Genomic DNA, 26,479 nt, shown 5'->3' with positions numbered 1-26,479 from the left:
GTATCTCAGCTTCACACAACGACGACTTCTGCTTCCTAAGACCCCCGAGAAGAAACCCTGCTCCTTGGCTAACACCTTTCGAACTCCCATTCTCCCAGAACCGAACCGGCTCATTCCTGCATCGCCGCCCTTTGTCCTCGGTTTAACTGAAAGGCGGCTGATGCTCTCGCCATGGGGCAGCTCGGGGTCGCTGGCCCTCAACCCCTCACCCCTGACAGCTCTCGGGGCTGCTCCCGGGGAGGAGGCGGGGGCGTGAGGAGCGGTCCGAGGGGTGGTGTGAGGAGCGGTACGAGAGGAGGTGTGAGGGGCAGCGAGGGGAGCGGTGTGAGGGGCAGCGAGGGGTGGTGTGAGGAGCGGTACGAGGGGCGGTACGAGGGGCGGTACGAGGGGCGGTACGAGGGGCGGTACGAGGGGCGGTACGAGGGCGGTGTGAGAGGAGCGGTGCGGGAGGCGGTGCCAGGGGCGGTGCCAAGGGCGGTGCCAAGGGCGGTGGCGTCCCCGGCCCCAGCCCCGCTCCGGCCCGGCCGCGCTTCCTGCGGCGCGGCGCGGCAGCCGCTTCCTGCTCCGCCCCGCGGCGCGTCGGGCGGGCGAGTCCGCCATTGCCGCGCCGGCGGCCCTTTCAAACGCGGCAGCCGGCGGCAGCAGGGGGTAACGACTGGGGGAGCCGCCCGCCCCTCCCTGGGACCGGGCTGGGGGTGAAGCAGGGCGGGCAGCGGCGCCGTGCTGGCCCCGGCGCCCTCCGTGCCACGCCGCCCTCCGTGCCACGCCGCAGCGCCCGGCAAGCGAGTGGTTCGCTCTTGTCTCGCTTGTTCAGGACCAAACGAGGCTGTTCTTCTCCCTCCGTTCCCAGCCCCTCTGCCCGGGGAGAGAACTGCCCGACCCCTGCCAGGGGGTGAGCAGGACCGTGGATGCGAGCGGGCGCCCCTGGCTAGGCTGGAACGGGACAGGAAGGCGATTGAGAGGTGGCACATTCCCGTGGTTCTCCCACGGAGCTGACGCCCTTCCCAGGCGGCGAGGGTGGTGGCATTTAGCTCTGTTAGCCCTTTCTCTTGAACGCTGTCAGCATATTTGAAGAAATCGGTGTCGCCAGGGAGAGAATAGGGCTTCGGAGTACGTAAAGTGTATTTTCATCTCGGTGGCGTTTCTGGGCCGAGAAGCAGTGATTTGGGGTGGTAGTGAGTCACTAAGCAACAAACAATGCTTTGCTCTCAACTCCCCTTCTACCTCCAAGCCTCCAAAATGAGTGTTCTGGTGTGATAACTCTGCTGGGTTGTAGCCATGCAGAAGAGACGTGTTTTCCGTATCCTTTTGGTAGTGAAGACATCCCATTTAATGAACCAGGATGGATGTGTCTCTGTGGGGCTGGTTTGGTGGACTGGAGAAAAGGAATGACTGCACATGATGTAGCCACCTGTTGCTGCATCAGAAGCAGTATCCCCTGATTTTGGATAATGATTTTGGATAGGTGATTTGAGAGCAATGGATTGAGGAAAATGCATGAAACATTTTTGTGCCCTCCCTTTCTTGGGCAGACCTCTTCTCATTCATTTACAGGGTGCTGCATAACATGGGTTGTTCCTTTTCCTCAGTGGTACCATTAATTATAGGAACAGGCATGGGATAGAATGCACCTTCTAGAGGCACAGTCTTTGTGCTTTGCCTTTTTGATGGTACTTCTGTTAGTAAAAACAGTAGGTGGTGTTCTTACTGGCTCTTACACCTTTTCCTCTCGGATTAGATTTGAGGACTGTTTTGGTGTATGTGTGTACCCTGTGTGCCTCTCTGTTTCTTTGTGGTTGTAATTTTCCAGTTAGTGCTGAAAGATTCTAAATTGTGTCTGCAACTCCTTCCCCAGGCAGGCCTGACCGGCTTTGTATAGGAAAAGTCCTTGGAAATCTGCACTAGCTTCTCTGAGCAAGAGTGTCTGGGAGTTCTCCGAGGTTTTAACCTCAAGAGGATTACAGTAAGTTGGATTTATATTTGGAAGTACAACTCAGCTGACTTATCTCTGCAGGATAAAAACCTGGAGAGACAGGAAGGTGTCCATACAAGTCCCTACCATTGGTCTGCATAGCATCTTTTCCCATTGTTGCTGACTGTATGCTCACATTTTGATATTACTTTTCCTTAGAATGCTATTGCAGTGAAGGTATCTTAAAATGACAAACAAAATCAACCTTGAAAAGTTCCCTTGTCATATGGGATTTGTATAGTGCTCTTTTTGTCCTGCTCCAGGTGCTTCATGTTATAAATGCTGATTTGGCTAGTATTGTTAGACATAAGAAGAAGCTAAATTGCAAAATTCTATTTTTCTTGCTGGTTTATTTGTGACAGAAAAGCAAAGGCTCTAGAGCAAAGTTTGAGGAGCTTCTGCATAGCAGGATCCCTGTTTTGTAGGGAATGTGTTGCTTTGGATTAACTGGAAAAGGGATTCAGAAGTTTCTGAGTGCTTTTCTGCTGCACAGGGCTTATTGCAGCTACTGAAATGAAATTAATTTCCTAGTGTATTTATGATGGTGATGTTTTTAGGTAGGAAAATGGATTAGGGCTATTTTTTAATCTGAAAAATTATTGCTCTACTGATAGAGTTCTAAAACAGGTGTGTGCTGGTGCAGGGATTTTTTGGGAGAGTTGGGCGAATGGTGGTGGGGAGTGAGAATTTTTTTAACTAATTACTTTTAAACTGTTATTAAACTTTGCTTTCTGCAAAGGGTTGCTTATGCCACCCGAGTTCACAGAAGAAGAAAATTATTTTTAATGGGTTGTGCCTTTGTATGAATATAGAGATTGAAGAGAATAACAGTCTCTAAATGAGATTTGGGTTGCTCCTTAACATAATAAGGTCTTTAAAACCTCAGTCTACTTATATTCTGTGTGCAGCCTAGACCTATTTGGGGAGAGAGACCAGAGAAATTATTATTTCCTTGCTGTGTGTTTTGTGCATAACCATATTAAGATTCTGTACAGTAAAGGATGAGAACTACTTGGCCAGTCTTTATTCTTTGTGTAGCCTGACCCCAAACTACAGTAGCCTTATATTAATGAGTAGCTGACAAGCAGGGAGAAGTGTACTATTTGCAGCCATCCAAATTGTGATGGGGAGCTCTGCATTGGATGCAAAGGATAGAAGTGGTGGGAACAAAATAACTGACAACAAAACTGATGCCAAACTATTTGGAGAATGAACCTAGCAGATATATTTATCTACAATAGCGATGATTTCAATAGTTTCAGCTCTTCTTCACTGGATAGGATAATAGTTCTGTGAATTTCTCTAATTTTTACCTGGAAAGTACTTTCAAAGAACATGCTGTAAATGCTGAGTTTTGTGGAGAAGCCAGGCTTTAGTGATGGAAGGTGTGTTTCAAGCAGTGATGCTTCATGCTGTCATTTGGGACACGGACAAATGGGTGAATTTTGATTCCCTTGAACAGAGGATCAAGGGTATAGTACAAATCAGTACACAGACAGATTTGAAATGCAACAGCAGTCAGGAGCTTAAGTATGTGGGCAAGGCTGAAGTCTCCAGGGCCTAGCTCATGTTGTCTTTCATGGAAGTAAAATATTGTTGGTGAGATAAGAACTGTTTTCTTAAAGAGCAGCATTGTCAGAAATTAAAAGGTTGCTGACAGTGTACATAAAATAAGAAAAGGTGTGTTAGCTGATGGTTACTGGCCAGAAGTTTACTAGCCTCAGTGTGAGAAGAGCTGCTAGAGCAGAGCATGTTGGAGTTGAATATGACAATTGGCAAGCTGGTGAAATCCTAACCAGAGTGGCTGGATAACTTGTGCACAATTCTGGATACTGTGTGTTTACTTCCTTCAGCTGATAAGGAAGCACCAAGTACTGTGAACACCTGTGATACCTCTGTGACAAGGTACAGCAAAACTAAATGCAGACACAGGAAGGTAAAATGACCTGACTGGTATAAATAGGTTACTCTTAATTTTTCAGTTTTGTAATTGGCTCTTCCACAGCTGTGGGATTCTTCTGGATTTGGAAGGGACTATAATTTCTTTCCTCGGTGTAGAAACCATCTCATACTGGAATACTGGAATACTGGAATACGGTTAACTGGAGCTGACAGAGAAGTGTTCCAGGCAGTTTTCTCATTGAGGCCAGTCTGTCTGGAAAGTATAATGGGAGATAAGTGGCCAACTTCACACTGGCTTGATCCCAGCATGCTGCGGGAGGGTGCAAAAAGCTGTTCCCAGTTCACTCAACACTCGAGGTAGGGGATGTGGGGGACTGTATCACCACAGAAGTGGAGCTGGCAGTAGCTTCCTGTCAGTGCAGCAGTCAGTGTTGTAGATGCCCCATGAGGACCTAACAGTATTTGCCTTTGCCTGTTTCTTGAGTCTTCCAGCCTTACTTCAGGGACTGTCTTCAGGCTTGTTTTCTGTATTAGTTCTCTCTCATCAGTGGCATTTAGACTTGTTTCTTTTTCATCCTCTTCCCTGCCTCCCCCTCTGCAGTGAATCACGGAAGGGCTGTTTTTCTTAGTCATTAAATGTAGGTGTTTGCACACCCCAGCACAGGCGTATCAGGAGGAAAATTTAGCAGACAGCTGTCTGGCAATTTGAAATTAAACAAGAAGTACTTTTGTGGGTTCCAATTTTTTTTTTTTTTTTTTTGTAAACAAAAAGTATATATGTAGTAGATTCTTTTCTACAAATAGGGAGCACAGTTTGTTGCATTCATTATGAAAACGGGAGATGGTTATACTTTAGCCCCACCTTGAAGTGGAAATATGATTTTTTTTGGTTTTTTTTCCCCTTCTGATACCCCATGCTTGATATTTATCTTGTATATGCTTTTTTGGTATTGGCTTTTATTTTCAGCTGTAGAACTCCATTTTGGCTTCTAACCACAGCTTGGCTGTTCATGGAGAATTACTAAGGAGCCCATCTCCTATTCTTCTGCAGATATGGAGAGTTAGATAGGTCACCAGTACTGGATGTCAGGAAATGCAATTAACTTTATAAAGCGAGCATTACTCTTGCCATAATCTTACTTAATGTAATGACACAAATGTTGAGATATTTTGAGACCCTCAGCTGCTTGAGGTGAGGGGGGAAATACTAGCAGAAAAAAGGACCTTCCAGATGGGGTTTTCCTTCTACCTGGACTTCTGGGTAGGCTCCAGAACTTTCATGCTATATGCTGAGTGTTCTAAACGGACAGGGATGTTTAGAGTGGTGTTGCTCAGTAGGGGCAATGCTGACTTCAGGTGAGAGGCCATGTATATTGGTCTTTTCCTTCTTACTTGCAGGGATTTAATGGCTACCCATGAAGAAGCTGGTTAGAGTGTTTAAAACGGATCACTTTCCTAGAAAACCCAGCTAGTTGTATTAGCTGAAAAGAAGCATGAAGTGTCCCAGCACCTACAAAAAAGTAGATCAGGGATCCATCTGGCTTGGATGCTACCTAACTTTGCAAATACTGGTGTTTAATATTTTTTGTATCTCCCATTCACATATTGAAGTATGATATAAAAATGCAAACATTCTTTTCATTCCTCTGAAGTAATGTGAGTAAATAAGTAATTAATTCAGAACTGTGATTATGACAGTTCAGGTATTAAGAGCAAAGGAACACAGAGAAGAAGAGTGGCTGGATGAACTTGGGGGTGTTTCAGAACTGGCAGTGAAAAGGCACCTGGGAAGCTGATAAGGTGAGTAATATTTGTCATGTTCTTTGGAGATTTATGTTTTTCTGTGGTAGATGTGTGTTTCAGCCAGTCACAATATGGAATAGGACAGAAATGCTGACCTGTTACTGAACAAGATTGTAGCTCAAGAAGGAAGGTGCTTTGCAAGTGAGCCAATGGTACTTTTTGATGTGACCCTCAATACTGCTTCTTTGACTGCAGTACTGAAAATTGTCATCTAAGTTTTTGTGCTGTTTTACAAGGAAAACTTCTGAAAGCCATTAATAACAAGTGTGTTCTAGTGCTTGAACAGAGGTCAGAATGAAGTTGAATTAAAGGGCATTTTGCCCTTGAGTTAAATGGCACTTTGGAAAATGCTTATCTGGTATGTATTGTGCAAACATCGGACTTTAAGGTTCCCATTGCAGTGGTAAGGCTGGATCAAAGGTCAAGGCATAAAAATGTGAAGAACGATGAAATTGTACCAGATACAGGTAAAATATGCTTCTGAATTTTGTAGCAATTGAAATAAATTACAAGATAATTTTTTTGCTTTTTAAGTTTTTAAAATTTTTATTTTCTGGCAGGTAAAATTTTGAGGATACCTAACATTTTTTAACTAAGACTGCTCAAATATGATTATTGAAATCCATGGGCCCAATCAGTTCTGTAACTGTTTAACTGAAATACAGCTATTGTAGGTATGAATCTTGGGTCAGGGGAAAGTGTGTGCCTCCCCTTTTTACTTTCGGTAGTTTTATGCACTTTCTATATTCCAAGGTGCACCTCCTTCAAAATGATAGCTCATTGTGCATACAAGCAACAGATAGTCTTTAAATATAAAAATCTAGCTGAAAATGGACAATTGCCTTGTTCTGTCCCATGAAAACCACACGTGAGCTCACTTTACTAGGTTTTAATTTGAGTTGCTCTGCTTTTTAAATGGATGGAGGATAGATTGGCATACTGTATGTCACACCCAATAAACCAGTACCCTTTTTGCTAGAATAGCTTTACATGCAAGCCAAATAATTACCTCAATGTGAAAAGTAGTTTGAGAGGTTATGCCTCTGGTTTGTTTGCTTAGTTGAAAAGATTGTTGAATGTGTGCTGCTGTGGCCTAAATTCTTGGTTACTGGGAAAACCAAACTTGCTCTAGAGGGAACTTTTGTGATTGCTGAAGACATTATTAGGGCACATTTGACAGTGAGCTGAAGAGACTACAGCTTCAACCAAGTTATCTTTCTTTCTTCTTTCCTCTGTTTCAGATGTCATCTCTACCAAGGAGGGTGAAATGTGTAGCCAAAGCCCCTACATCAGAAGAACTACCTTCATTTCTTAATTCGTAAGATCAATTTTTCCTTAGGATTTATTTAAAGGTTTATGCTAAGCATGAGCAATTGCATAAGAATGAAATCAGTTTCTGAGAAGTTGATTAAAAAGTTTTCATGGACAAAACTTCAGTCATAAAATGCAGATTATTTAGGCTTCTTCATGCTCAAGATAGGATGAAAATGAACTGCCAGTTGTCCAAAGAGGCATGTGTATGATGTGTGTATACATCATAAAAGTTGGTAGATTGTTTAAGCCATTTGCTGTGCAGCAATGTGAAAGACCTGTATCTGTTGAGTCTACCTTTCTGTTAATTTTTCCTGTTCACTTTCTTTCATGCCAAAACCCACTCAAGACTAGCTCGCTTATGTATTTTTTTTATTCTTCTCATAAGCAATATTGTTGATTCATTTATTTTTCAGGAGCTCTGAATCAGAGGAGGAAGAGGAGGAATGGGAGCCAAAAAGCAAAATTGCCAGGAGACCTCATTTGCCATCAAAAACGGAGGCAAAAACTAAAAAAGCTGCTGCTCCACGATCAACTGTGGCCAGGAAAATGGTCAAGAAGGTAGCAATAAAAGAGGAAATGGTGAGTATCTATAAGCAAGAGACATTTAATTACTGCTCTTGGGAAATATCATGAGCAGATTTTCTGACTCTGGTTCAGTTGGTTGCCTGAGTCTCCTCAGCTGATAAAATTCCACTGTTCCTGTGAATGTTCAGTATGTTGGATAAGCATGGCTTTGTTTTACATTGAAGCGTCCATGATCTAAGGAGCCTCCTTGAACATTTTGGCCAATGATAATAGGATGTGGTTTTCCCTGGATATCTTTCAACAATGTAAATGAATAAATGCCTCTGTTCTCTCTGGTTTTAGTATTGCACCTTTGTTGTCTTCTACCTTTTCACTGTTTGGGTACCACAAAAAGAAGGCAGCATGTTCTTACATTTCCTTGCATGGGTGTTCAACCCACCAAGGATTGCAGTTTTATTATTATTAATGTAGAACAGAGTTATATTGAAAATTAGATACTTCTGTATCACATCATGGCAGAAGCCAGTCCTTCTGAGGATGATCTCTGCAGAAAGTCAGTAAAGAAGGTGTGGCATGTCCAAGGTTAAACTGTATCTTGGCAGACCAGATCTCAGTTCCAGTTCCTATGCTGGGAACCTAACACCTCAGAAGTGCTTCCCTGCCCTGTGGTTTCCTGTTTTGTTTACATGAATGGAGGCAAAGATTGTAGTCAGTGTCTTCTGAAGGAAGGTCCTATTAAATTATTTGCAGGATAATTTTATTTGAACTTAATCAGAGGTCTGCTGTGTTTGTACTGTTTCCTCCATGCAAGATACATTTCAGGTTACTTGATTTCTGGCTTGGTGTTTTGCTGCCAGAGACATTACTTGGGAAAATGATACCTGGTAGCAAGCAAGTCTTTTTAGAGTTTAAATGAAATGTTGAAACACTTTGTAACAGTCAGTGCTTAATATGGTTCTAATGTCTTTTTGGCAGGATGTATCCTTGCCTATTGCGCCTGTAGAAGATAATAAAATGCAACTTCTAAAACCTAAGGAAGAAAATGCAGGCACTAAACCAAAAAGTTTAAATCGAATGCCAGAAGTGCCTAAGAAAATGGAAATAAATTCATTCCAAGGGAGAAACCAAAGCAGTTTAGTGAGTGATGAAAAACCCTCAACAAGTGTTCCTGTAGTGAAACAAGAGAAATGTGAGGAAGAGTTTGCATTTGATGAACCACCCTCTAAAAAGATTAGGTTGAATACATGTCCTGAAGGAAAGCCAGTTAAAAACCTGGCAGGCAAGAAAATAAAAGAAGAATTTGAAATGAACTGGGATATTGTACAGGTATGAGACTTTTTCCTTTTTTGAGGTACCAATGAAATTATTTCCTGCATAATTAGTGCTTGCAATCTTAACATACAATTTCAGTCCTCTGAAGCTGTAATTTAACCTCTGCTTAGGTTGTCATAAAATGTGTGTAAATATAGATGTTGGTTGGTAACTGTTAAAACATCAAACTTTTACATCATTCTAATATCTGTGACTTTGAGTGTCCTTAGAACAAAGCTTACCTGTTACAGTTTGTGTGGTTCTCCTGTATGAGCACATGGGGTTTTTGGTGGATGTACACAACTCAAACGCCTACAGGAAGGGATGCTGACAGATTTGGGATGTTTGTGTGCAGCTTTACAACTTAGTATTTAGTCAGTGTGGATCATTTAGTTGCAGAGATCCATTTGAGAATGTTTATCAATTTATGGTTCTATCAAGGAAGGAGATTTGCATTCCTCACACAACAGTGACAAGGGAGATATCATCTTTGTAGGATTTTAACGTTGAAGCTTAGGGTGGAGGCAGTTTTAACGCATAGCTCATGTGCTGGAAGACTGGGTGTGATCATGGAAGATTTTAATATGAATAAAATGGGAATAGATAGGACATATTGTATTCATCATCCTTAGTACAGTCTGCTTGAGAAAGCCATAAAATTTTGTGGGTTTTCTCATGTGTTCCTGGAGATACATATGGAGAATTTGATCCTTATGTGTACTCTAAAAGGAGTGAATATGATTGTGTCATGTTATATTTCTAGGTTTCAGAAGGAAACTTTTGAATGGCTTTTGTATCAGCCCTCTACAGTATCTACTGTAGTGAAGTGCAAACAGATCATGGTGGTTAAAATGTTACTGAGATAAGCTGCTTGTATAGGGTGTCAGTGATTCCATATTGATACCCTATAACTTTAGAAAGCTCAATTTGTACAAAATCATGTTTAGCTTTGCAAGGCTTGGTTTGTCTTGACACTGTCAGTAGTATTGCTAGTTTCCTGTTACTGGTTGAGTGGGATTTGGATCAGCTCTGGCTTTGTGGGTTTTGTTTGTTTAGCTGAACCATGAGGTATGTCAGTGTTGGCTTTAAAAAAAATTCCAAGTTTTCTGAGTTGCTGTGTACAGACACATAACAGCATAAACTGCTCTTTCTGCTTTGTTTCATAATTTTGGTTTGATGGTTTTTTTTCCTTAGGTTTTTTTTTTTCTTTTTCTTCTTCCCAAGAGGTACCGCTTCCTGCATCTTTTACTGTGGTTGCAAGTTTCTGGAAACATTGGTTGCTGCATTTCGTGCTGAAATGCTGGGTGTAGTGGCTGGATGCACGCGGAGCCTGACATTCTGTCTTGGGGAGGACAGTGGTGTCTTCTGGCCAGTGCAGTGTTCTGGGAGTGGTTTTGAATGTTAAATGAGAGGCTGTTTAAAGCAATCTACCATCTCTCTTAAATGTGTTTGGTTGTTGTGTTTGGATTTTTTTCTCTCCTTTGACAGGCCTTGTCAGAAATGACAAATGTTGAACCATGGGTGTGTGCAAACTTAATTTGGCTCTTTCAAGAGGAAAACACGATTCCTTTTATTGCTCGGTACCGAAAGGAGCTCATCAATAACCTGGAGGCCGATGCCTTGCGGGAAGTGCAGCATGCATTGGAGGAGCTACGGTGAGTGAGTCAAGAGCACAAGGAGGGATCTGGGTGGGAGCTGAGTGCCAGCTGGCTGCTGCTCCTGTGTCCCTTGTTTTACCTCCTTGTACACGCTTCAACTGTAAAGGAACTAATAAAGGAAATAGTTTAAAACTGAGGTAATTATGCTTGATACCTATCTGGGGTTTTGTTAGGTTTTTTGGGAGGTTGGGTCTTTTGTTATTTTTGTTTTTTTTCTCTAAGTAACAAGAGATCTAGAATTAATTGCCAAAGAAAAACTAACATCTTAATTTCTTTGCAGTTTATTAAAACTGCACAGAAAAACTTGTACTTAAAGAGTAGTTAATAGCTGCTGGAAATATGTAGCCTGATGAGATGGAAGGTCCTCACTTAGAATCACTAAGAACCCTTGGCTCCCTGCTTGGATCAGAGAAGCTTCTAGTGAAGAGCTCTTCTTAGACTGGAGTGTACCAGGAGATGAGGTTAAACTATCCCACATCACTGCAGGAAAGAAATGATCAGCAAAGCTTGTGGCAATGGATGAGACTGCTTTTATTCCATCTTACTTTTGAGTGACCCTGTGTTCTTGAGATGGCAGGTTAACAGACTGGTCAGGTGTTCAGTCAGCTTGGAGTTGTCCTCCCTGTACTCCCTGCTAACCCCTACCAAGAGATCCTTTTCAAGGAGGGAAGGTGGCCTGAGACAGTTCTTGTCTTAACAAGTAATTAAATAATAACAAAAGACCTCTGCTGCTTGTGGTTGCTCCCATGTATCTTACTGAAGATGTAGGAGTTTAAATCTGGTAGCCTGTACTTGATGCTGCAGAACTGTTTTGATATGAATTGTATCTGTATCTTGCATCATCAGTGTGGATTTATTCTAGAGCCTTTTTATTTGGCTTCCAGGCCAGTAGTATTACAGAAATGTGTGGAGCAGTAATTACTATTACTTGATGATAACTTGATGATTTTTCTTAGAACTACTGCAGGATATTTTGATACAGCTTTGAACTACCTGAAGAGAGAGAAAAATGGTTAGAAACCTTTAAATTATCAACTTGGTTTGTTTAAGGTTACCATGAGATAGAGTTTTCAGGGGTTTCAGAGAGTTTCAGCCGTGTAATAGACAAGGTCACTGTGAAATGTAACTGTTAACAACTTATCTCTTGCATTTTAGTACTGTTGCAAAGAAGACACATACAATGATACAGAAGTTGAAGAAAGAAGGAAAGTTATCCAGTGGCCTTTTAAAAGGATTGCTAAATTGTAGAACTTTGGAAGAATTAGACCATGTGGTCAGTACTCCAGTCTTTTCAGATCAACCTTAGTTTGAATGTAATCTTGCATTACCAAATAGTGCATAATGTCAAGTGCATAGCATGATTGAAATTCTTCTCTGCTTTTTAATAAGTGGTTTTGTTTTGTTTGTTCTTTTTGTTGTAAGTCTGCACCTTATAAAACTGGGAGTAAAGGCACGAAAGCCCAGAGGGCCAAGCAGTTGGGATTAGAACCTGCTGCTCTCTCCCTCCTGCAGAATCCTGTGGAACTCAATCTCTTTTCTTACATTAGACCCAATACCAAAGGTAAGCACTGTGCTTCTTTGAGCAGTAATGTTCTAAATGTCTGAAAATGTTTTAAGAGGGAAATTACTTTAATTGTTCAGATGTTGCTGGAAGTTAGGCAACTACTTGAAATTCAACAGTGCTTTTAGCAACACGTGATAATATGTTAACACATTTAATGACTCTTCTTCAGCCTTTCCTCTCTCTTTGTATTGCAAATGGTAATAACTATGGTAAAGAAATGACATAAATCTGAAGACCTTATAGTTGACATTTGTGTTTACTGGAAAGAGAGGGAACCACACCACACACCTGAGACCTTTCCATTGTTCTACTTGTATTCCTGAAGATTCAGTGCTGATTGTACAAGGGGTTTGTGCTGATAGTCTGTACAGAAGGAAATGTCACCCAGCAAAGTACATCTTAATGAAAATTGGCCTAGGGGATTGGGAGTGAGCAGGAGAGTTTGTGTCTGAATGATAGCAGGGATTGGAGAAGAGGTAATTTCTGTAATTTGAGTAAGAACTTATAACAGCATGATTGTCATATATAGATTGCAGAATTGTGTGGCTTTGTGAATGCAGTTATGGATGGATCTCTAGGGGGCAATCTCTGACAATAAAATGTGAAGATTGCTGCAGCCTTCTGTATGATGTTAAAATAGAGATGTAGTGCTATTCTTCCCTTCCCCAACGCATACTTTTTGAATTTCAGCAGAAAGATATTGAACCTCCTTAGTAAGACTGGCTCTTACTTTTCCCATTTCAGTTTATCTAAGTATTACTTATAAAATTCTGGTAATTTTGCAATGAAAATCAGTTACCACATATTCTGATTATTAAATTACTGCATTTCAACATATGTCGTTGCTTCATACAGCAATGTATTGCAGCCATATATCTGACTATTGTGGTGCAGTCTAAAGAGCCAAAAAAAATCTTCTCTGTGAAACTTCAGATAAATTATTTAGAGTATTTTCAAAAGGAAGTGCTGTTTGTGGCACCATAAACAGTTTTTGGAAACCAGTACACCTATTTTCTTTTCTGTGCTAAAAATAATGCTGCTTAGGTTTATATAATCGTCTGCCTTTGAAAGACATCAGAAGTTATACACATCTGTGAACTGGGTCACTTTTATCACTTTGGGAGCCAGTTTGACAGCTCATATACAACTTCAGATCAGAGTGTTTTGGTTTTTTTGTAAAGAATGAGCCATTTGCAGTTCAGAAAAGTTTTCATAAAATCTTAATACTTTGGTTCTTTTAAATTCTCAGTGTTTTTCAACTTATCCTAAAAATAAACTGAAATAAAAACAGCAGTTCATGTTTCAAGGCCTGACATTGGAAAGTTAAAGAAGCAAGCTAACCAGAAAACTTTGTTCTTTTTAGTTGTATGCGTGGTCAAAAACTTCTCTAATTACACAAGCATGTGCTGGTGGACACAGTAAAGTGTCAGTGTGAGTGGTGCTTGTTGAATGGGAACTTTCTGATTATTTCTCAAATTCTGACTTGTTTGGGCCTATGCTATCTTGTTCAAATAATCCACCTGAGTGCCTCAAATTGTGTTCAGTATGCTGCATGTCTTCAGATTCCCTTAGCTTTGAATTCTGACATCACTTCTACCATAAGAAATAGTAACTCATAGATGTAAGGATCCAAAATTTATAACTTCTGATAAGTTTAGCCATTTAATAATATATTCTTATTCTCACTTTTTTTTTGGTTTTTTCTGGCAGGTAAGTTTAGCTTCCTCATCTTAAAAAGGGGCAAGATAAATTTTTTTATAGGGTGTAAATTTATAGCCTAATCAGAAGCAGGATTCTGGATTCCATGAATAGGTAAAGCTGTGCAAGCTGTTAAAATGGTGTAAATAAAGGTGCCCATTAGGCAGCTGAGTGAACAGCAGCATGTGTTGCAGAGACAGAGAGACAAGTAATGCTGCATCTGCCAGCTCTAGGATTCTTGCTGTTTGGTCTGAGGCATTTGTTACTGACTCTTGCTAGAAGCAGAGCTAGATATATCAAATTAAAATACAAGATCTCTGTTTTATTTCATTATTACTGCTTCTGGTCTAATTAAATCCCTTTGCTAAGGAGAATTAGAATTATGTGCTTCTTCTTTTGGCCATTTGAAGGAAAGAATGGGTTCTGTGTTGGGAATTAACGGAATGATTGTTATCTCTCCAGAGATATGAAGACATTTATAACTCCATGTCTTTAAAGACATTTTATAACTTCAGTGTTTCACAGGAGAGGTTGATGGTACCCTGACCTCAAAAGAATTGTGGCACAAACTTCTGCTACAATACAGTGGAAATATAAAGCTGTTCCACAGAGAAAAGATAGGATTACCTGCTAAGACTTTTAAGCAGTTTTCATACCAGTAGCAAAATATGTAGAATTCTGATGCAGTTGCTAATTTTATTAAAAACTCAAAAATTATATTTAATTTTTTTCTAAAATTATATTTAAATATCCAATTTTACAATTGCACTGTTTATGTCACAAATGTCAAGATCTGTTAGCATCCAAGTAAAAAAAAATCTCTAATTTTAATATAATCTTGACTTAGAATAATGCATTGGTCACTTCAGGCTCATTAAAAATATTGTTTCAGATGTTTTGGAAAGGAAGCTTTAGTTGATAAAAATTTTAATGAATTAGGAGATTCTTTGAAATCTTTACAAATCAGTCAGATACCTTTAATCGGTTGCCTTTCACCTTGCATATATTTTCTTAATACTTTTGCAGTTGTGTAAAGTAATCTTATTAGCTTTTTCTGTAATTATTGACTGTATACTACAGTGACTGCATATTCTATAATTCTTTTTCTTCTAAGGGCTTGCAAATATCCAGGAAGTAGAGGCTGGAGTGCAGCATATTTTAGCAGACATATTTGCTAAAGATAAAGATACACTGGATTTCATCAGGAAATTGTAAGTTTAGTTCTTACTTTCTAAACTTTCTTGCTTACATGGTAAAATGCAGTCTCCTAGTGGCAGATACAGGACATTTTCTTAATGATGTGAAAACAGTGTTCCTGTGAGATAGATTTAGAGCTATTTCTGTGTGTGTTCATTAGCCCTTCTGGCTGTCAGTGCAGTAGAGATCTGCTGTGAGCATGGCGTGGTGCTGTAACTCCCAAAGAATGAAAAACTCAGTGCTCTGAATAGCAGATCTCCCTTGCAAGTGACCCATTAAGTGGGTCTGCTGTGTGCCATCTGGGGCAGAGAAGAGAGTTATCAGAGAGCATACACCACCTTAGAAACATGCAGAGTTGCTCTGAAACAGCTGTGCGATAATTTCTGTGAGAGGGGTTGTTTTATGAGGGATGTGCTGTCACTACCTGACTGTCATTTTCATTATTTTGACCACTGGAAATTCCTTAGTGGAGTACTCAGTGCTCTACAGATGAATCCAGTTCATTTGAAGTGTGTAGTAGGTATGATAATCACGAGGAGTATTCAGGATTGACTGCCTTTTGTTTTGCAACTTCTCAGAATTTGTTATGTGAAGTTTAACCCATAACTGAAGTGCAGGTGGTGGCTTTTGAGTTTGCTTTCCCTTGAGGAGGAGGGCTGTGAGCAGCTTTTTCTGCTTGAATGTCTTCTCTTGGTATATTATAGTCAGTACACATTATGTCACCTCAGCATGAAGTTATGTCATCCAGTTCTGCAGGTAATTAGAGTTAACATCATTTGTAATTGAGCAGACTCCAAGCTTTGTTTTTATTTGATCTATGCAGTAATGACTTGTTACAAGTTTCATGCTAAAATACCTTACAAATATCTGATTTTCTTCTATTCAGATGCCAGAAAAGGTACATTTCCATCCAGTCAACATTGGCAAAAGTGTCGTCCAAAAATGGAAATGAAAAAGATATTGATAAATTCCAACTGTACCATGAGTTTTCTTGTAATATAAAGAATATTCAGCATCATCAGGTAAAACTTCAAATTTTAATGCTTTTTTTCCTTAGAATTTTAACTGCAGTAAATGTTGCTTGGTTTTTGAATTGTGTTGCTTAAAACTAATTCTAAAGGTACTTTCTTTTTCTTTAGTTATCAGAGATGCTTTCAAATTCTTGAAATGCAGAAATAAGCTCTTGATTTCTGTTTTAAGAACCAGAGCAAAGGACTGCTATTTAGTACCCCAAAAATCGGTTTGTTTTGCAAGGCATGATTTTTTTCTTTTGTAGAGCATATTTGGCTATCCTAAGCCCCAAGTTTAGACTTATATAACTAGCTAAAGAAAGGAGGGCTGAAGCAAACTGAGAGAAGCTGATGACTTGACAGCCAGGCTACCCCTGTTACTGAAGTTCAAAGGCAGAAGTGTGATGTACTCAACGCAACTGTCAAGCCCTCTGCACTAATTCATAACTAATCACCAAGTGAATTGTCTCTTGTTTTATTTACAATCACCTAGCTTAAAAAAAAGACAAAACAAACCCAACAAAAACCAGCTGAAAAAAACCAAATTATAATCCCAAACCCAAAACAAACCATAATATCACAGAAGACAGACAACTTAGATGCTTCTAACTAGAAATGTCCTTTTCCTTTAGAAGGCTCTGATATGCTCCCATTTTTTCTGTGCTTTCAGTTTTAAACCAGTGTCTTTTGAATTATTACCAAAAAAAAAATTCACAACGTGGATAGGCTAATTTTTAAGCTTTTTTTCCCCTTTCCAATATGAAAGGTGTCAGGTGAAAGACTAAATAGCTACTGTTGATTTCAATAGGCTGTTCTTGCATAGTTGTTTGAAGAGGTACCTGTGGTTTTTCTCTTTGTAATAACTATGAACATTTATTCTCCTTATATTGATAGTTATCTGGTGAAAAGTTGCTTCTAGAGAGTTGGGAAAAGTTGACAGAGCAACCTATTGGCTACTGTGGTGACATTGACAAAGATTGGTGGATTCATCATGTTATGATATATGGATTCTTTTGTGTCCTTTTTTCTTGAAGGAATACTTGAGCTGGGAAAGACTGGTTTTTACCTGCTCTCATAGTGGTGAATACCATGATGTTGACTCAATACATGTTGCATAAGTGTTTCCTGGGATGATGGTATGATTTGGTTCTTTTTCAAGGCATCCCTTTTTTTTGAATATGGAAAACTGTTGCTTAACTACAGTGAGAGCTAAAAACTGTGTTTCCCAGACCTGGTCAGCACTTTGATTATGTGGCTGCACTGTTTTTTATCCAGGATGTGCCCTTAGTTTGTCTGTTTGATGTTAGGATTAGCTCAATCTGCTTTGGTGTATTCTTTCCTGTGCCTGCTGCTAATCTGAAGACCTCTTTCTTTTCCCATTCTGGTTCTTCAGAGAAAGAAGAAACACTGATTTTGCAGCTGGCAGTCCTGTAATCACAGGATGGTTTTGCACACTTACGTGCTGCCTTTTATCTGTATATTTCTGCTATCAGCTATTCTAATACATTTAATATTTCTGTACTGTGAATTGTAGAGGTATGAGTTGCTTGTTGCTTCAGTGAGGTTTCAAGGCTCAAGGTGTGACAGGGCTCTCTGTACCTCTTGAGCAAAAAATACATTTTATGGCAGTTTCTGACATGTAAAATCTGCTGTATTGTAAATATACTGTAACTTGGTTCTTGGGTTCTTTCTTCTTTTTTCAGTTTCTGTCTGTCTCCCTTTTGTATTTTGATAATGAAATAAGGAGAGATTTATTTATTTGTTTATTTTTCCTTTATCTGCCATTTCTTCATTAAGCTTAAACCCTGATATTGTACTTTTGAAAGTCTTTCTCATCATCTTAATTTTCTTTGTTACCTGACCTACTGATGCAAACTGCCATTTTTTAGTGTCATTATTTTCTTGGGTTATGACCATCCTTTTCAATACATGAAAGTCTTTATTTTTCCCTTCACCTAAGACTAAGAAGAGATAGTTCCTTTGTGCATTTAAAAACTGGTAAAAATATATTCTTTAAGAATAGAGTTCAAGATGTCCTCAAGAGAAGGAATTCTCTGGTTTGGCTCAAGATTATTAAAAGAAGCTTATACCTGAAAATGATATAGGAAAGCCTGAACCCCAGAGTGATTTATGTAATTTACTAATCCCCAAGAACTTTAGGTTAAATAGGTGTGTTTGAAGAACACTTGTAAAACTTCCTGCTTTGAAAACCATCTCTACTGCTATCCTGGCTGCATACAGACAAGTGTTCTGAGTGCCTTTAGGCAGAGGCAGAAGTCAGCTTTAAATCACCTCTTTTCAAAGTTGCAAACAGAACATTCCATAAAATACTGTACTGAAACTTGTCATCACCTGAGTATGGAAGTGCCAGTGATCCTAAAGACCTGGGTACAACCCTAACTCTGCTCTGGCTTAGATGTGAGTCTAGGGGGTGCACAGTAGCCTAGCATGTTACCTGTAGGAAAACAAGCTGTGCCTTTGTGACCAAAGCCCTGGCAGCTCTGAGTGTGCCTTGCGGCATGTGTTGCAGTGAGTTTAAGTGCTGTGCAGGAAGCTGTGCTGCAGCTGGGTTCTGCTGTAGGTCTGGGTGACTTGCTGTGCCACTGTTGTTTCTCTTCTGAGACGTGTCATTTTGCCTTGTTTGAGTCCTGAAGTAATCAGGACTGGTATAGAGTCAGGCTGTTTGAAATAGTTAAAATACTAAAACTGTTGTGAGAAAAATCCTTGTTTTAGTCAGCTTTAAAAGCTGACTCCAGATTTTGACATGGTCAGATACCCTGTGGGCATTTCCAGCTGGAACGTTTTGCTAGCGGGAGGTTCAGTCACAGCTTCCTTTAGCAGCAAGGAGAACCTGACTGGACTCTCTTAGGACATGGCTGAGAAGCAATACCAACACTGTCATAACTAAGAAAAAAAATCTTTCAAGAATTTGAGTTTTTGACTAATTGTAAACAGTTTAATGTTTGTGTATGCCTTGGGGTTGCTTTCCTGTATTTGGAGAGGACTGAAATAGTGGGAGGAAAAGAATTCATTAATTAAGTGTAACATTTGAGGCAAATGCTCTTTTTTCAATCTCATACTTAAAAAGGAATTGGAATTTCAAGTCCTTGGCAAAGTATACAGAACTTATTCTGTGAGTTTAAGTCAATATGCAACATATAAGAGAATTGTGCAAAATGAAACATGTTGTGTTTTTAGGATAAACAGAATAAGGTTTGATGAATCTTGTGACTGGATCATATTGTTGTTCTTGCTTTCTCTGAAAAATGTATGTTGTTTCTAACAACTCTTGCACTGGATCTGTTCCAATCTCATATAAAAACTGTCGTTTTCCAGAAGTGAAGACTGCTTTGTGACTAGACTTGCTGGATTTTAACCTGTTACTTAAAAAACCAAACTATACAAAAAGAGCTTCATTATAGTAGGGGGAGAAATTGAGTAGTTCCATTCTTAACTGAGCATTTATTGGATGATTATTCTTCTCTGAATGTATCACTTAGAACAGGATAGGCAAATTGCTTGTTTGAGAGTAAAAAATACAAATAATATTAGTGACTGCATTAACAGCTGGTTTAAGTTCAGGTGACTGACACATTCTGCAGATACAGTGCCAGGAAACAAAATATGATGCAAATATTGACCCTGCTGACAGCATGCTGAATGATGACATTATAATTCTATCACATATATTCTCTGCTGTGACCATCACTTTGATTTCATTTTAAGTTGACGTTTAGCTTTCTCTCTTTTTAAAAAGTAAAGTCAGAATAAACGTGAAAGCATTTGATTTGTGAAAATGTGTCCTTCTAATTTCTACGTGAAAACATTTGCTTTGGCAGTCAAGGTACCAGATGCTATAATATTTCACATGCAATCTTTATTATTAGCTTTGTTGTTCAATGATATGTCAGGCCTGGTATGTCACAAGAGCAGTAAGGCTGAGGAATATAAATTGGTACTATGTCCTGGAGTCATTTTAAACCATTGTATTTAACATATGTGACATGTCTGAGTTAGCTAGTGATTGAATTAAAGTTCATGATTGACACAGAATGCTCTGTTGTGACAGTGCTCAGGGCCTGCTACATACAGCAACATGTGTAGTCATACAGGAATGTCAGCTTTGAGCGGGTTTCTTTTTTTTTTTGGTATTTTTCTACTTTAAAATACTTTGGAAGAAAAGTGAAATCTGAAGATGTGCATTTTATTTGCTTCTGAGTATTATTCTGTTTCTAAAATCTGCTGGTCAGTGAGTTTTTGTAGTATTAAGGTGAATATTCAGTGTCTCCATAGTGATATTAGACTAGGAGTTATCCACCAGAATCCTCCAGGATCCACCACTTGTATTGTGATTCTGGTTTTCAGTGTAGAGTCATAGTCTTCCATTTAAAATTGAACTCTGTGTACAGGTAACATGTATGCAACCAAATTTAGCTTTAGATCATGACCGTGGAGTTAAGTACACAAGACTCTGTCAGAAGTACATGCATATGATTTGAGGTAGGAGTTACTGTAAAGAGAGTGAGTGTTTACATCCTTTTCTGCTATTTGTGAATTAGGCATGAATAACTAAATTCATCTTTCAAATTAAGCTGAGCACTTTTGTGTCACAAGTTGTGATTCATAACTAATTTAAAATCTGGATTAATAATGGGAAGAAAAATTGAATCTGAAGCATAGAAATAACTTTTTCTCTTTCTGAGGTCTAGTTTTTATTGGAATCGTGCTTTGATTATTTTCTTGAATTTTAATTTGGGTTATTAAATAAAATTATTCAACCACTAAAATTCATGCTGTCTTGCATTATAAGTATGTTTAAGATTAAGCTGGATCCTAAGACTGCAGACTCCAGGAAAAATGTATTATTTGTTATGCCATGGCATGATTTAATCTGTGTTTAAATTGTGGATGTTATCTGTACATGCTAGTACTTTGTGAACTGATTTACTGTACCACCATCCTGATTTGCTACAGAATGTCAAGCAAGTGCGTACACAAATGTTGATAAGTTTATCTTTTGGATATTTTGTGTGTCATCTGTCTCTGCCATTTATGTTTGCACTCAGATTCTGGCCATTAACCGAGGGGAAAATCTGAAGATCCTGACAGTGAAGGTCAACATTCCTGACGGGGTGAAGAATGAATTCTGTTGGTGGTGTGTCAATGAAAGGTCTGCATGGATACATATTCTTACAGAAATCTCTTTTTTCTATAGACAGCTGCATACTGAAGAGTATCTCATATGTCTTGTTACATTAAGAGAACAAATAAAACAAATATTTATTGGATTAGATGAAATTAGCAAGTGGATAATTCTTATTCTGTATTTCCAACTGCTGTAGCATTATGCTGAAAAGATCATGCCTTGGGCTATATTTGCAAGTTCTGGCACAGTTCTTGAAGCAGTTGAATTTTTTTTAAACATATGCAAAGGCTGGTGAAATATGAATATATTTTCAAATTGTAATATGCATCACAGCCAGTAACCTTTACTGAAAGGACTTTGTAGAATACGATAGAGTATACTCCAGATTTCAAAAAATACCATCATAGGCCCAATTGCAATGATTAAATAGGGTTATATAAGATTTTAGGTCTGTGAAGTATGTAATTTCAAGTTTCACAAATGTAAGGAATCACATGTTTAAAAATAATTTAATGGATTTAACAGACAAACATAAATGTAACTGTTTTCAATGCATAGCTCTCACATATTGTGTGAACCATCTCTTGTATTTTGATCTCTTTTCAAGTTAGAAAACTGGACTGTAAAAACCAGGTTATTTTCTTTCTTACTGATTTGTTCATACAAGTTGTCTGGGATTTTTAAGCCTGTAGTGAGATGTTTAGTGTTGCATAATTTTCAAGATCTTCTGCAAAAGTTTAGGTTAACTATATGTGTTTTGTGCAATATCTGTCAGACAGTTTTTTCTTGGAAACTGTACCTTGATGTCCTCTGCTGGAGAATATTATGATCCAAACAGTGCATCTTCCTTGCATGTATAAAAAATTATTTTCTCTTTCTCAGTAGTTTAAAATATTGGGCATTGTTCTGGTGGTATCTTAGAAACTCCTTCCTTTGCATGCTACAAATGAATAACCAAAAGGAGGGAAGAAAAATAGGAAGAATTGCACCTTTTAAAGTATAGAACTGAATACAGTGATACTGCTTTAGCATGTATTTCTTTTTCACAAGAAGTCCAAGAAATGGATGTGGTCAAAATGTTCCTTTTCACTGTAGAAATTTAATAGAGCTGTTTCCCTCTGAAGGGGAAGAATAGGTCTCTGAAAGTATTAAAGTATTTTTTGGCCAGATACTGTTACTCTTAGATCATATTATGCTAAGCAACCTTTGTTGTTTCCAGGAAAGTATCAGTAGTCACAAACACACCTGTTTCTTTCTACTTTTAGTACCTGTAACAGAATTTCTGTCCTCCCTTCAAGCTTTCTATTCTGTAAGCAGAACACGGCTGTCAGTCTTGCTTTTACTGCATCTGTGACAGAATTTGGAAGCACTGTGGACCACACATAATGGAACAGCTTGTCACTGCTACACAAATAAAAGTGGGATGTAAATTGAGATATTTTTGGTTGGTTACCCTTTTGTGAGTCATCCTGGGATAAGAAGAATATTGACCTTGGAAGTGAATACTTATTAATATTTAGCACTCATAAGGCTATATATGCCTATGGCTTTTTACTATTTAAGGACACTTTTCCACCATTATAAAACTTCTGAAGGAATGGTTTTAATCTTTGTGCATTAACATATAGGGCAGATTCTGATCTTCCTCCTTAGACTGACAACTGTGTTATCAAACTGGCAAATAGTAAATCTGCCCTGCAAGCTTTGAAATGGTTGTCCAGGTGTAGAATTTGCATTATTTTCATTGCATTGATTTGCTGTTTAGAGCAGAAGGTTAATAACTTTTTTTTGAGTCAATGGTTTCAAAACTTTGCAAAGATATTACCTAATTTGCTAGAAATCACATGCACAACCATTTCTGGTTCTGCAAAAGTTGCAGAACCAGAAATGCCAGCTTGCTACAGAATTTGGCCAGTATTTTAGCCAGAAAACAGTATCACCTACTGCCTAGTGGATTAGTAGCAAATATTCTGGACTGTTTGTATTCTTCTGAGACAAGTATTTTAGCATTAAGTGCTTCTGCAGTAGAAAGTGAGTTTGGAAGACTAGAGTTCCTTATTGCATTGAGCTCTGTGTAGATGCTGTCTAAGAATATTGTACATTTTTTGCAAGTTCAGAATGTTTATTAGCCTGTATAAACATCTATTTCCTTGCAATTTGGGTTTGTGTAGAAAATTCAGGAATATCCTTATGCCCAGCCGTGTGGATTGTATTTTTTTCCCAAAAAATGGCATCTCTGACTGTGAACCTACTTCCATTAACACTAGAATTCTACTGGTCCCAAAGACTTTGTTGTGAAATTGAACACAGAAAAATGATCAGTGAGAGAGCCAGAGAGGGGCTGCTTAGCTGGCTTGGAGTATAGAAACAACATGGAGTTGTTCCTAAGTGAGATAGGGTGAGAGTTTATTCCCAAGTGGAATTGCAGCCTTGAAAATGAATTTTGATGTTTGATGATGTTTTTTCAGTTTCCAGTCAAATATGTCAGATCCTGTGTAAAGTCCATGGTACCGGCCTTAAAGGCTTGCTTGTCTGTGGTTACTGACTTGGTACATGTTTTACTTAATGTCTTGGTGGAACACAAAGCTCTGCTGTTTGTCCTTCAGGTCTAAAACCCTAGCTGGGCTCTTCCTGGAACAGATATTAATCAGTACTTACAGAACTGGTGGTTCTTAATGTGGGCTCTGTTAATTCTGTTTATGTGTAGTTCCACCCTCTGGTGACTCAGTAGTCTAAGCCATTTATGTTTGTTGTGGTCTCTGTTGTGAGCACTAGGATGTGGAGAACTGATGATCAGAGGAAGATGATACTATTTGTGTGGAGCTTTTTTAAAATTTGGCTTCAAAAGCTAGATCTTGATTAAATAATCAAGAAAAATCTGTTCTTAGAGGGAGGCTTAACTAGGCTGTGATGATCTTTAAAAATATACACACATGATTTTGCTTTGCTTTTTGCAGCAAAGTGGATTTTTCACTTCTTTCAAGAAGTATTGAAATTATTAAACTACACTATTTGCTGTGATTGAACTTGCTGTTTGAATGTTTACTCATTTGTCGCAACTTCTAACAGAATGTTGCCTAACTTTTTACTTATCTATAAGCAGGTAATAAAAATATCTGTTGTGAGAACCTATTTACAGAGGAAAAGTTTGTTAACTGGCTTTAATGGATGAAAGAGAGGGGGAAACAGCTGCCAGGTTTCCAAATTCATTCTTATTTGTGCTGAGGATGTTAGTCATACTTGCACCTGTAAAACCTTCTTGTTTATAGAATGTGATGGCAATAAGAGGATTTAAAGCTTTTCTCAGTTTTAAATAGGTGTAGAAAGAGTCTCTAGTTGCAAATAACTATGATAGATCTATTTGCAAAAACTGTTGGCAAAGTGATGAGGTCATGTTGCTAAGCACTGAATTACAGCCCTGAATGTTGTAAAACTGAATGGTGAGCTTAATTCTGCTCCTGTGTCTCTCTGCTCAATGCAGGGTTGACTCTATCACAAGTTTCTCAGCTATTATATGCACAGACACATAGAAAAGCTGTTTCAGGAAGTTGCAGATCCCCTTAGACAACTGAAAAGCTGTCTGGGTAGGAGCAATTTTGAATTCTCAGTATCTATGAGTGGCTGTCAATGAGATCAAAAGTAAAATTCAGTTCTGGTTTTGCTGCAGCTGAACACATCATGAGCAAAATTCTAGCATGCTTCATTTAAAAATACCAAGCCATCCAAATAAAAACTTAGAAAACTTGGATGGATTTTTTAAAATGTGTGTGGGTATCTCCCATTACAGTTAAATAATAACATTTAGTAACATAATAATAACAGTAAGTGAAAAAAACTCTGAGTGTTATCAATATTTTTTAAAAGTAATAAAAAACAGGTGGACTTTAATAGGAAATGTCAATAGTATTTGTTTCTGTTTGAGTATAATATATCTGGTTGCTTCTCCTTCACCTCAATCTCTTCTCAAAGGGTGGACAATCTCAATGAGTCAGTTCTGCTTGTTCAAGGTCTCACACACACACACACACCACCCACATCCCTCACACCCTCCTTCATGGGACTTTGCCCTCAACAAAAAGATCAACTGATTAAATATCTAGAAATCTTTAAGAGTGAGGTGTATTTTACAGCAAAATGTGATGTATTTTTTGTTATAGTTGTATAGTTACCATGCAGTCTACCTAGAAAAGAGTTCAAGGCTTCAAAGAGTTTGGCTTAGAAGAAGCTGGAAAAGAGTCTTGTTTTTATTTGGTATTGTTTATTTAATTTTCCCTTTTCCTATATTATTATTTACACTTCAAATATATTAGTAGGAGGTAAAATAAAAAAACATTTTTTAAGTTTTTTGGCTTCTTTGGTATAAGAACTGCTGCAAAATTAGTAGGAATTCATTTAGAAGTTGAATAGAGATACTCAATGCATTCCAAATGAAATTTGAATTGGGTTTCATTTATTGGCATTAGTTTAGCTCCTTAATCTCCATCTGTCCATAGTTGCCTTTTTTCAGTTGTTCTGCAGTGACAATCACAGAGGATGTTTGGTTATTTTTTTTCTGATGTATTGAGGTATAGCAAACACTGCAACCCTAAAGGTAATATGGAACCAAGTTCTTTGTTCAGCTATAATAAGCTTTGACTTCTCAAAGTGGAGAATGTTTTTTTTATGTTTGCTTTAAAACAAAAACCATAATTATGTTCTAATACCTAAGAAAAGATAAGTCTGTCCCTTGTGTGGTATTAGAACTATGAGCAACTTCTCATTCCTTTCATATTTGACTCATGATTTAGTTGCCTAATTATTGTAGTAATTCTGCAGTTTACAGGATTTAACAATGTAGAAGCCTTTCTGGAAAATTCCTTTTTTATATAGTTGTTTGCATGTGTTCTTAAAATATTTTTTATTTTTCTTCTAATCTTTTGCAGATGGAGACCAAAACAATTTTTAAAACCAGAATTTATGAGGCTACTACGGAGTTCTGTAGAGGATGCATATAAACGCCTTATATATCCTCTTCTCTGTAGGGAATTCAGGTAAGCCTGGAATAAATCTGTATTTTCATATTACTGTATTTCTATTTTTTTTTAGCAGTTCCCTCCCCAATGTTTTGTTAGACTATTATTTCTCTATTTGAAAATATCAGCATGTTTCTAATCCTCTTTGCTTACAGAAGAAATGAACTATGTGGTCTTGGTTCTATAGATTTAATTTCTGACTATCAGAAATTAAATCTATAGAACCAATTTAGGCTACAGTAGAGAAATGATCTTTCTGTGAAGATATTTTACGTGTAGTAACATTAAATGTAAAATGTAGTAACATTTTACATGTTTACATGCTTAGATACTTGTACATTTATCTAATAAAGTACAATTTAGAACT

General features: G+C 38.4%; 1 protein-coding gene across 2 annotated transcripts in view; it reads left to right on the top strand.

Moving 5' to 3' along the window:
• The first annotated feature begins 586 nt into the window (after nucleotides 1-586).
• Nucleotides 587-26,479, top strand: part of SRBD1 (S1 RNA binding domain 1) — a 124,395-nt gene continuing 98,502 nt past the window's right edge. The window contains exons 1-13 of one of the 2 annotated variants that reach the window (XM_050972941.1): nucleotides 587-648; nucleotides 1,856-1,963; nucleotides 5,573-5,674; nucleotides 6,919-6,995; nucleotides 7,405-7,570; nucleotides 8,492-8,842; nucleotides 10,316-10,482; nucleotides 11,641-11,758; nucleotides 11,908-12,046; nucleotides 14,862-14,958; nucleotides 15,831-15,966; nucleotides 21,021-21,124; nucleotides 26,023-26,130. In XM_050972941.1, coding sequence (XP_050828898.1) covers nucleotides 6,919-6,995; nucleotides 7,405-7,570; nucleotides 8,492-8,842; nucleotides 10,316-10,482; nucleotides 11,641-11,758; nucleotides 11,908-12,046; nucleotides 14,862-14,958; nucleotides 15,831-15,966; nucleotides 21,021-21,124; nucleotides 26,023-26,130 — 1,463 coding nt within the window. In that variant the 5' untranslated portion in view covers nucleotides 587-648; nucleotides 1,856-1,963; nucleotides 5,573-5,674. Of the gene's footprint in view, nucleotides 649-976; nucleotides 1,111-1,855; nucleotides 1,964-5,572; nucleotides 5,675-6,918; nucleotides 6,996-7,404; nucleotides 7,571-8,491; nucleotides 8,843-10,315; nucleotides 10,483-11,640; nucleotides 11,759-11,907; nucleotides 12,047-14,861; nucleotides 14,959-15,830; nucleotides 15,967-21,020; nucleotides 21,125-26,022; nucleotides 26,131-26,479 lie in introns of those variants that run through there. The other variant, XM_009091259.4, reaches the window with a different exon arrangement.

This window comes from Serinus canaria, chromosome 3 (genome assembly GCF_022539315.1).
Source record: "Serinus canaria isolate serCan28SL12 chromosome 3, serCan2020, whole genome shotgun sequence".
Lineage (NCBI taxonomy): Eukaryota > Metazoa > Chordata > Aves > Passeriformes > Fringillidae > Serinus > Serinus canaria.
The sequence above is the reverse complement of the archived record's forward strand: the minus strand, read 5'-3'. Positions and strand labels throughout refer to the sequence as shown.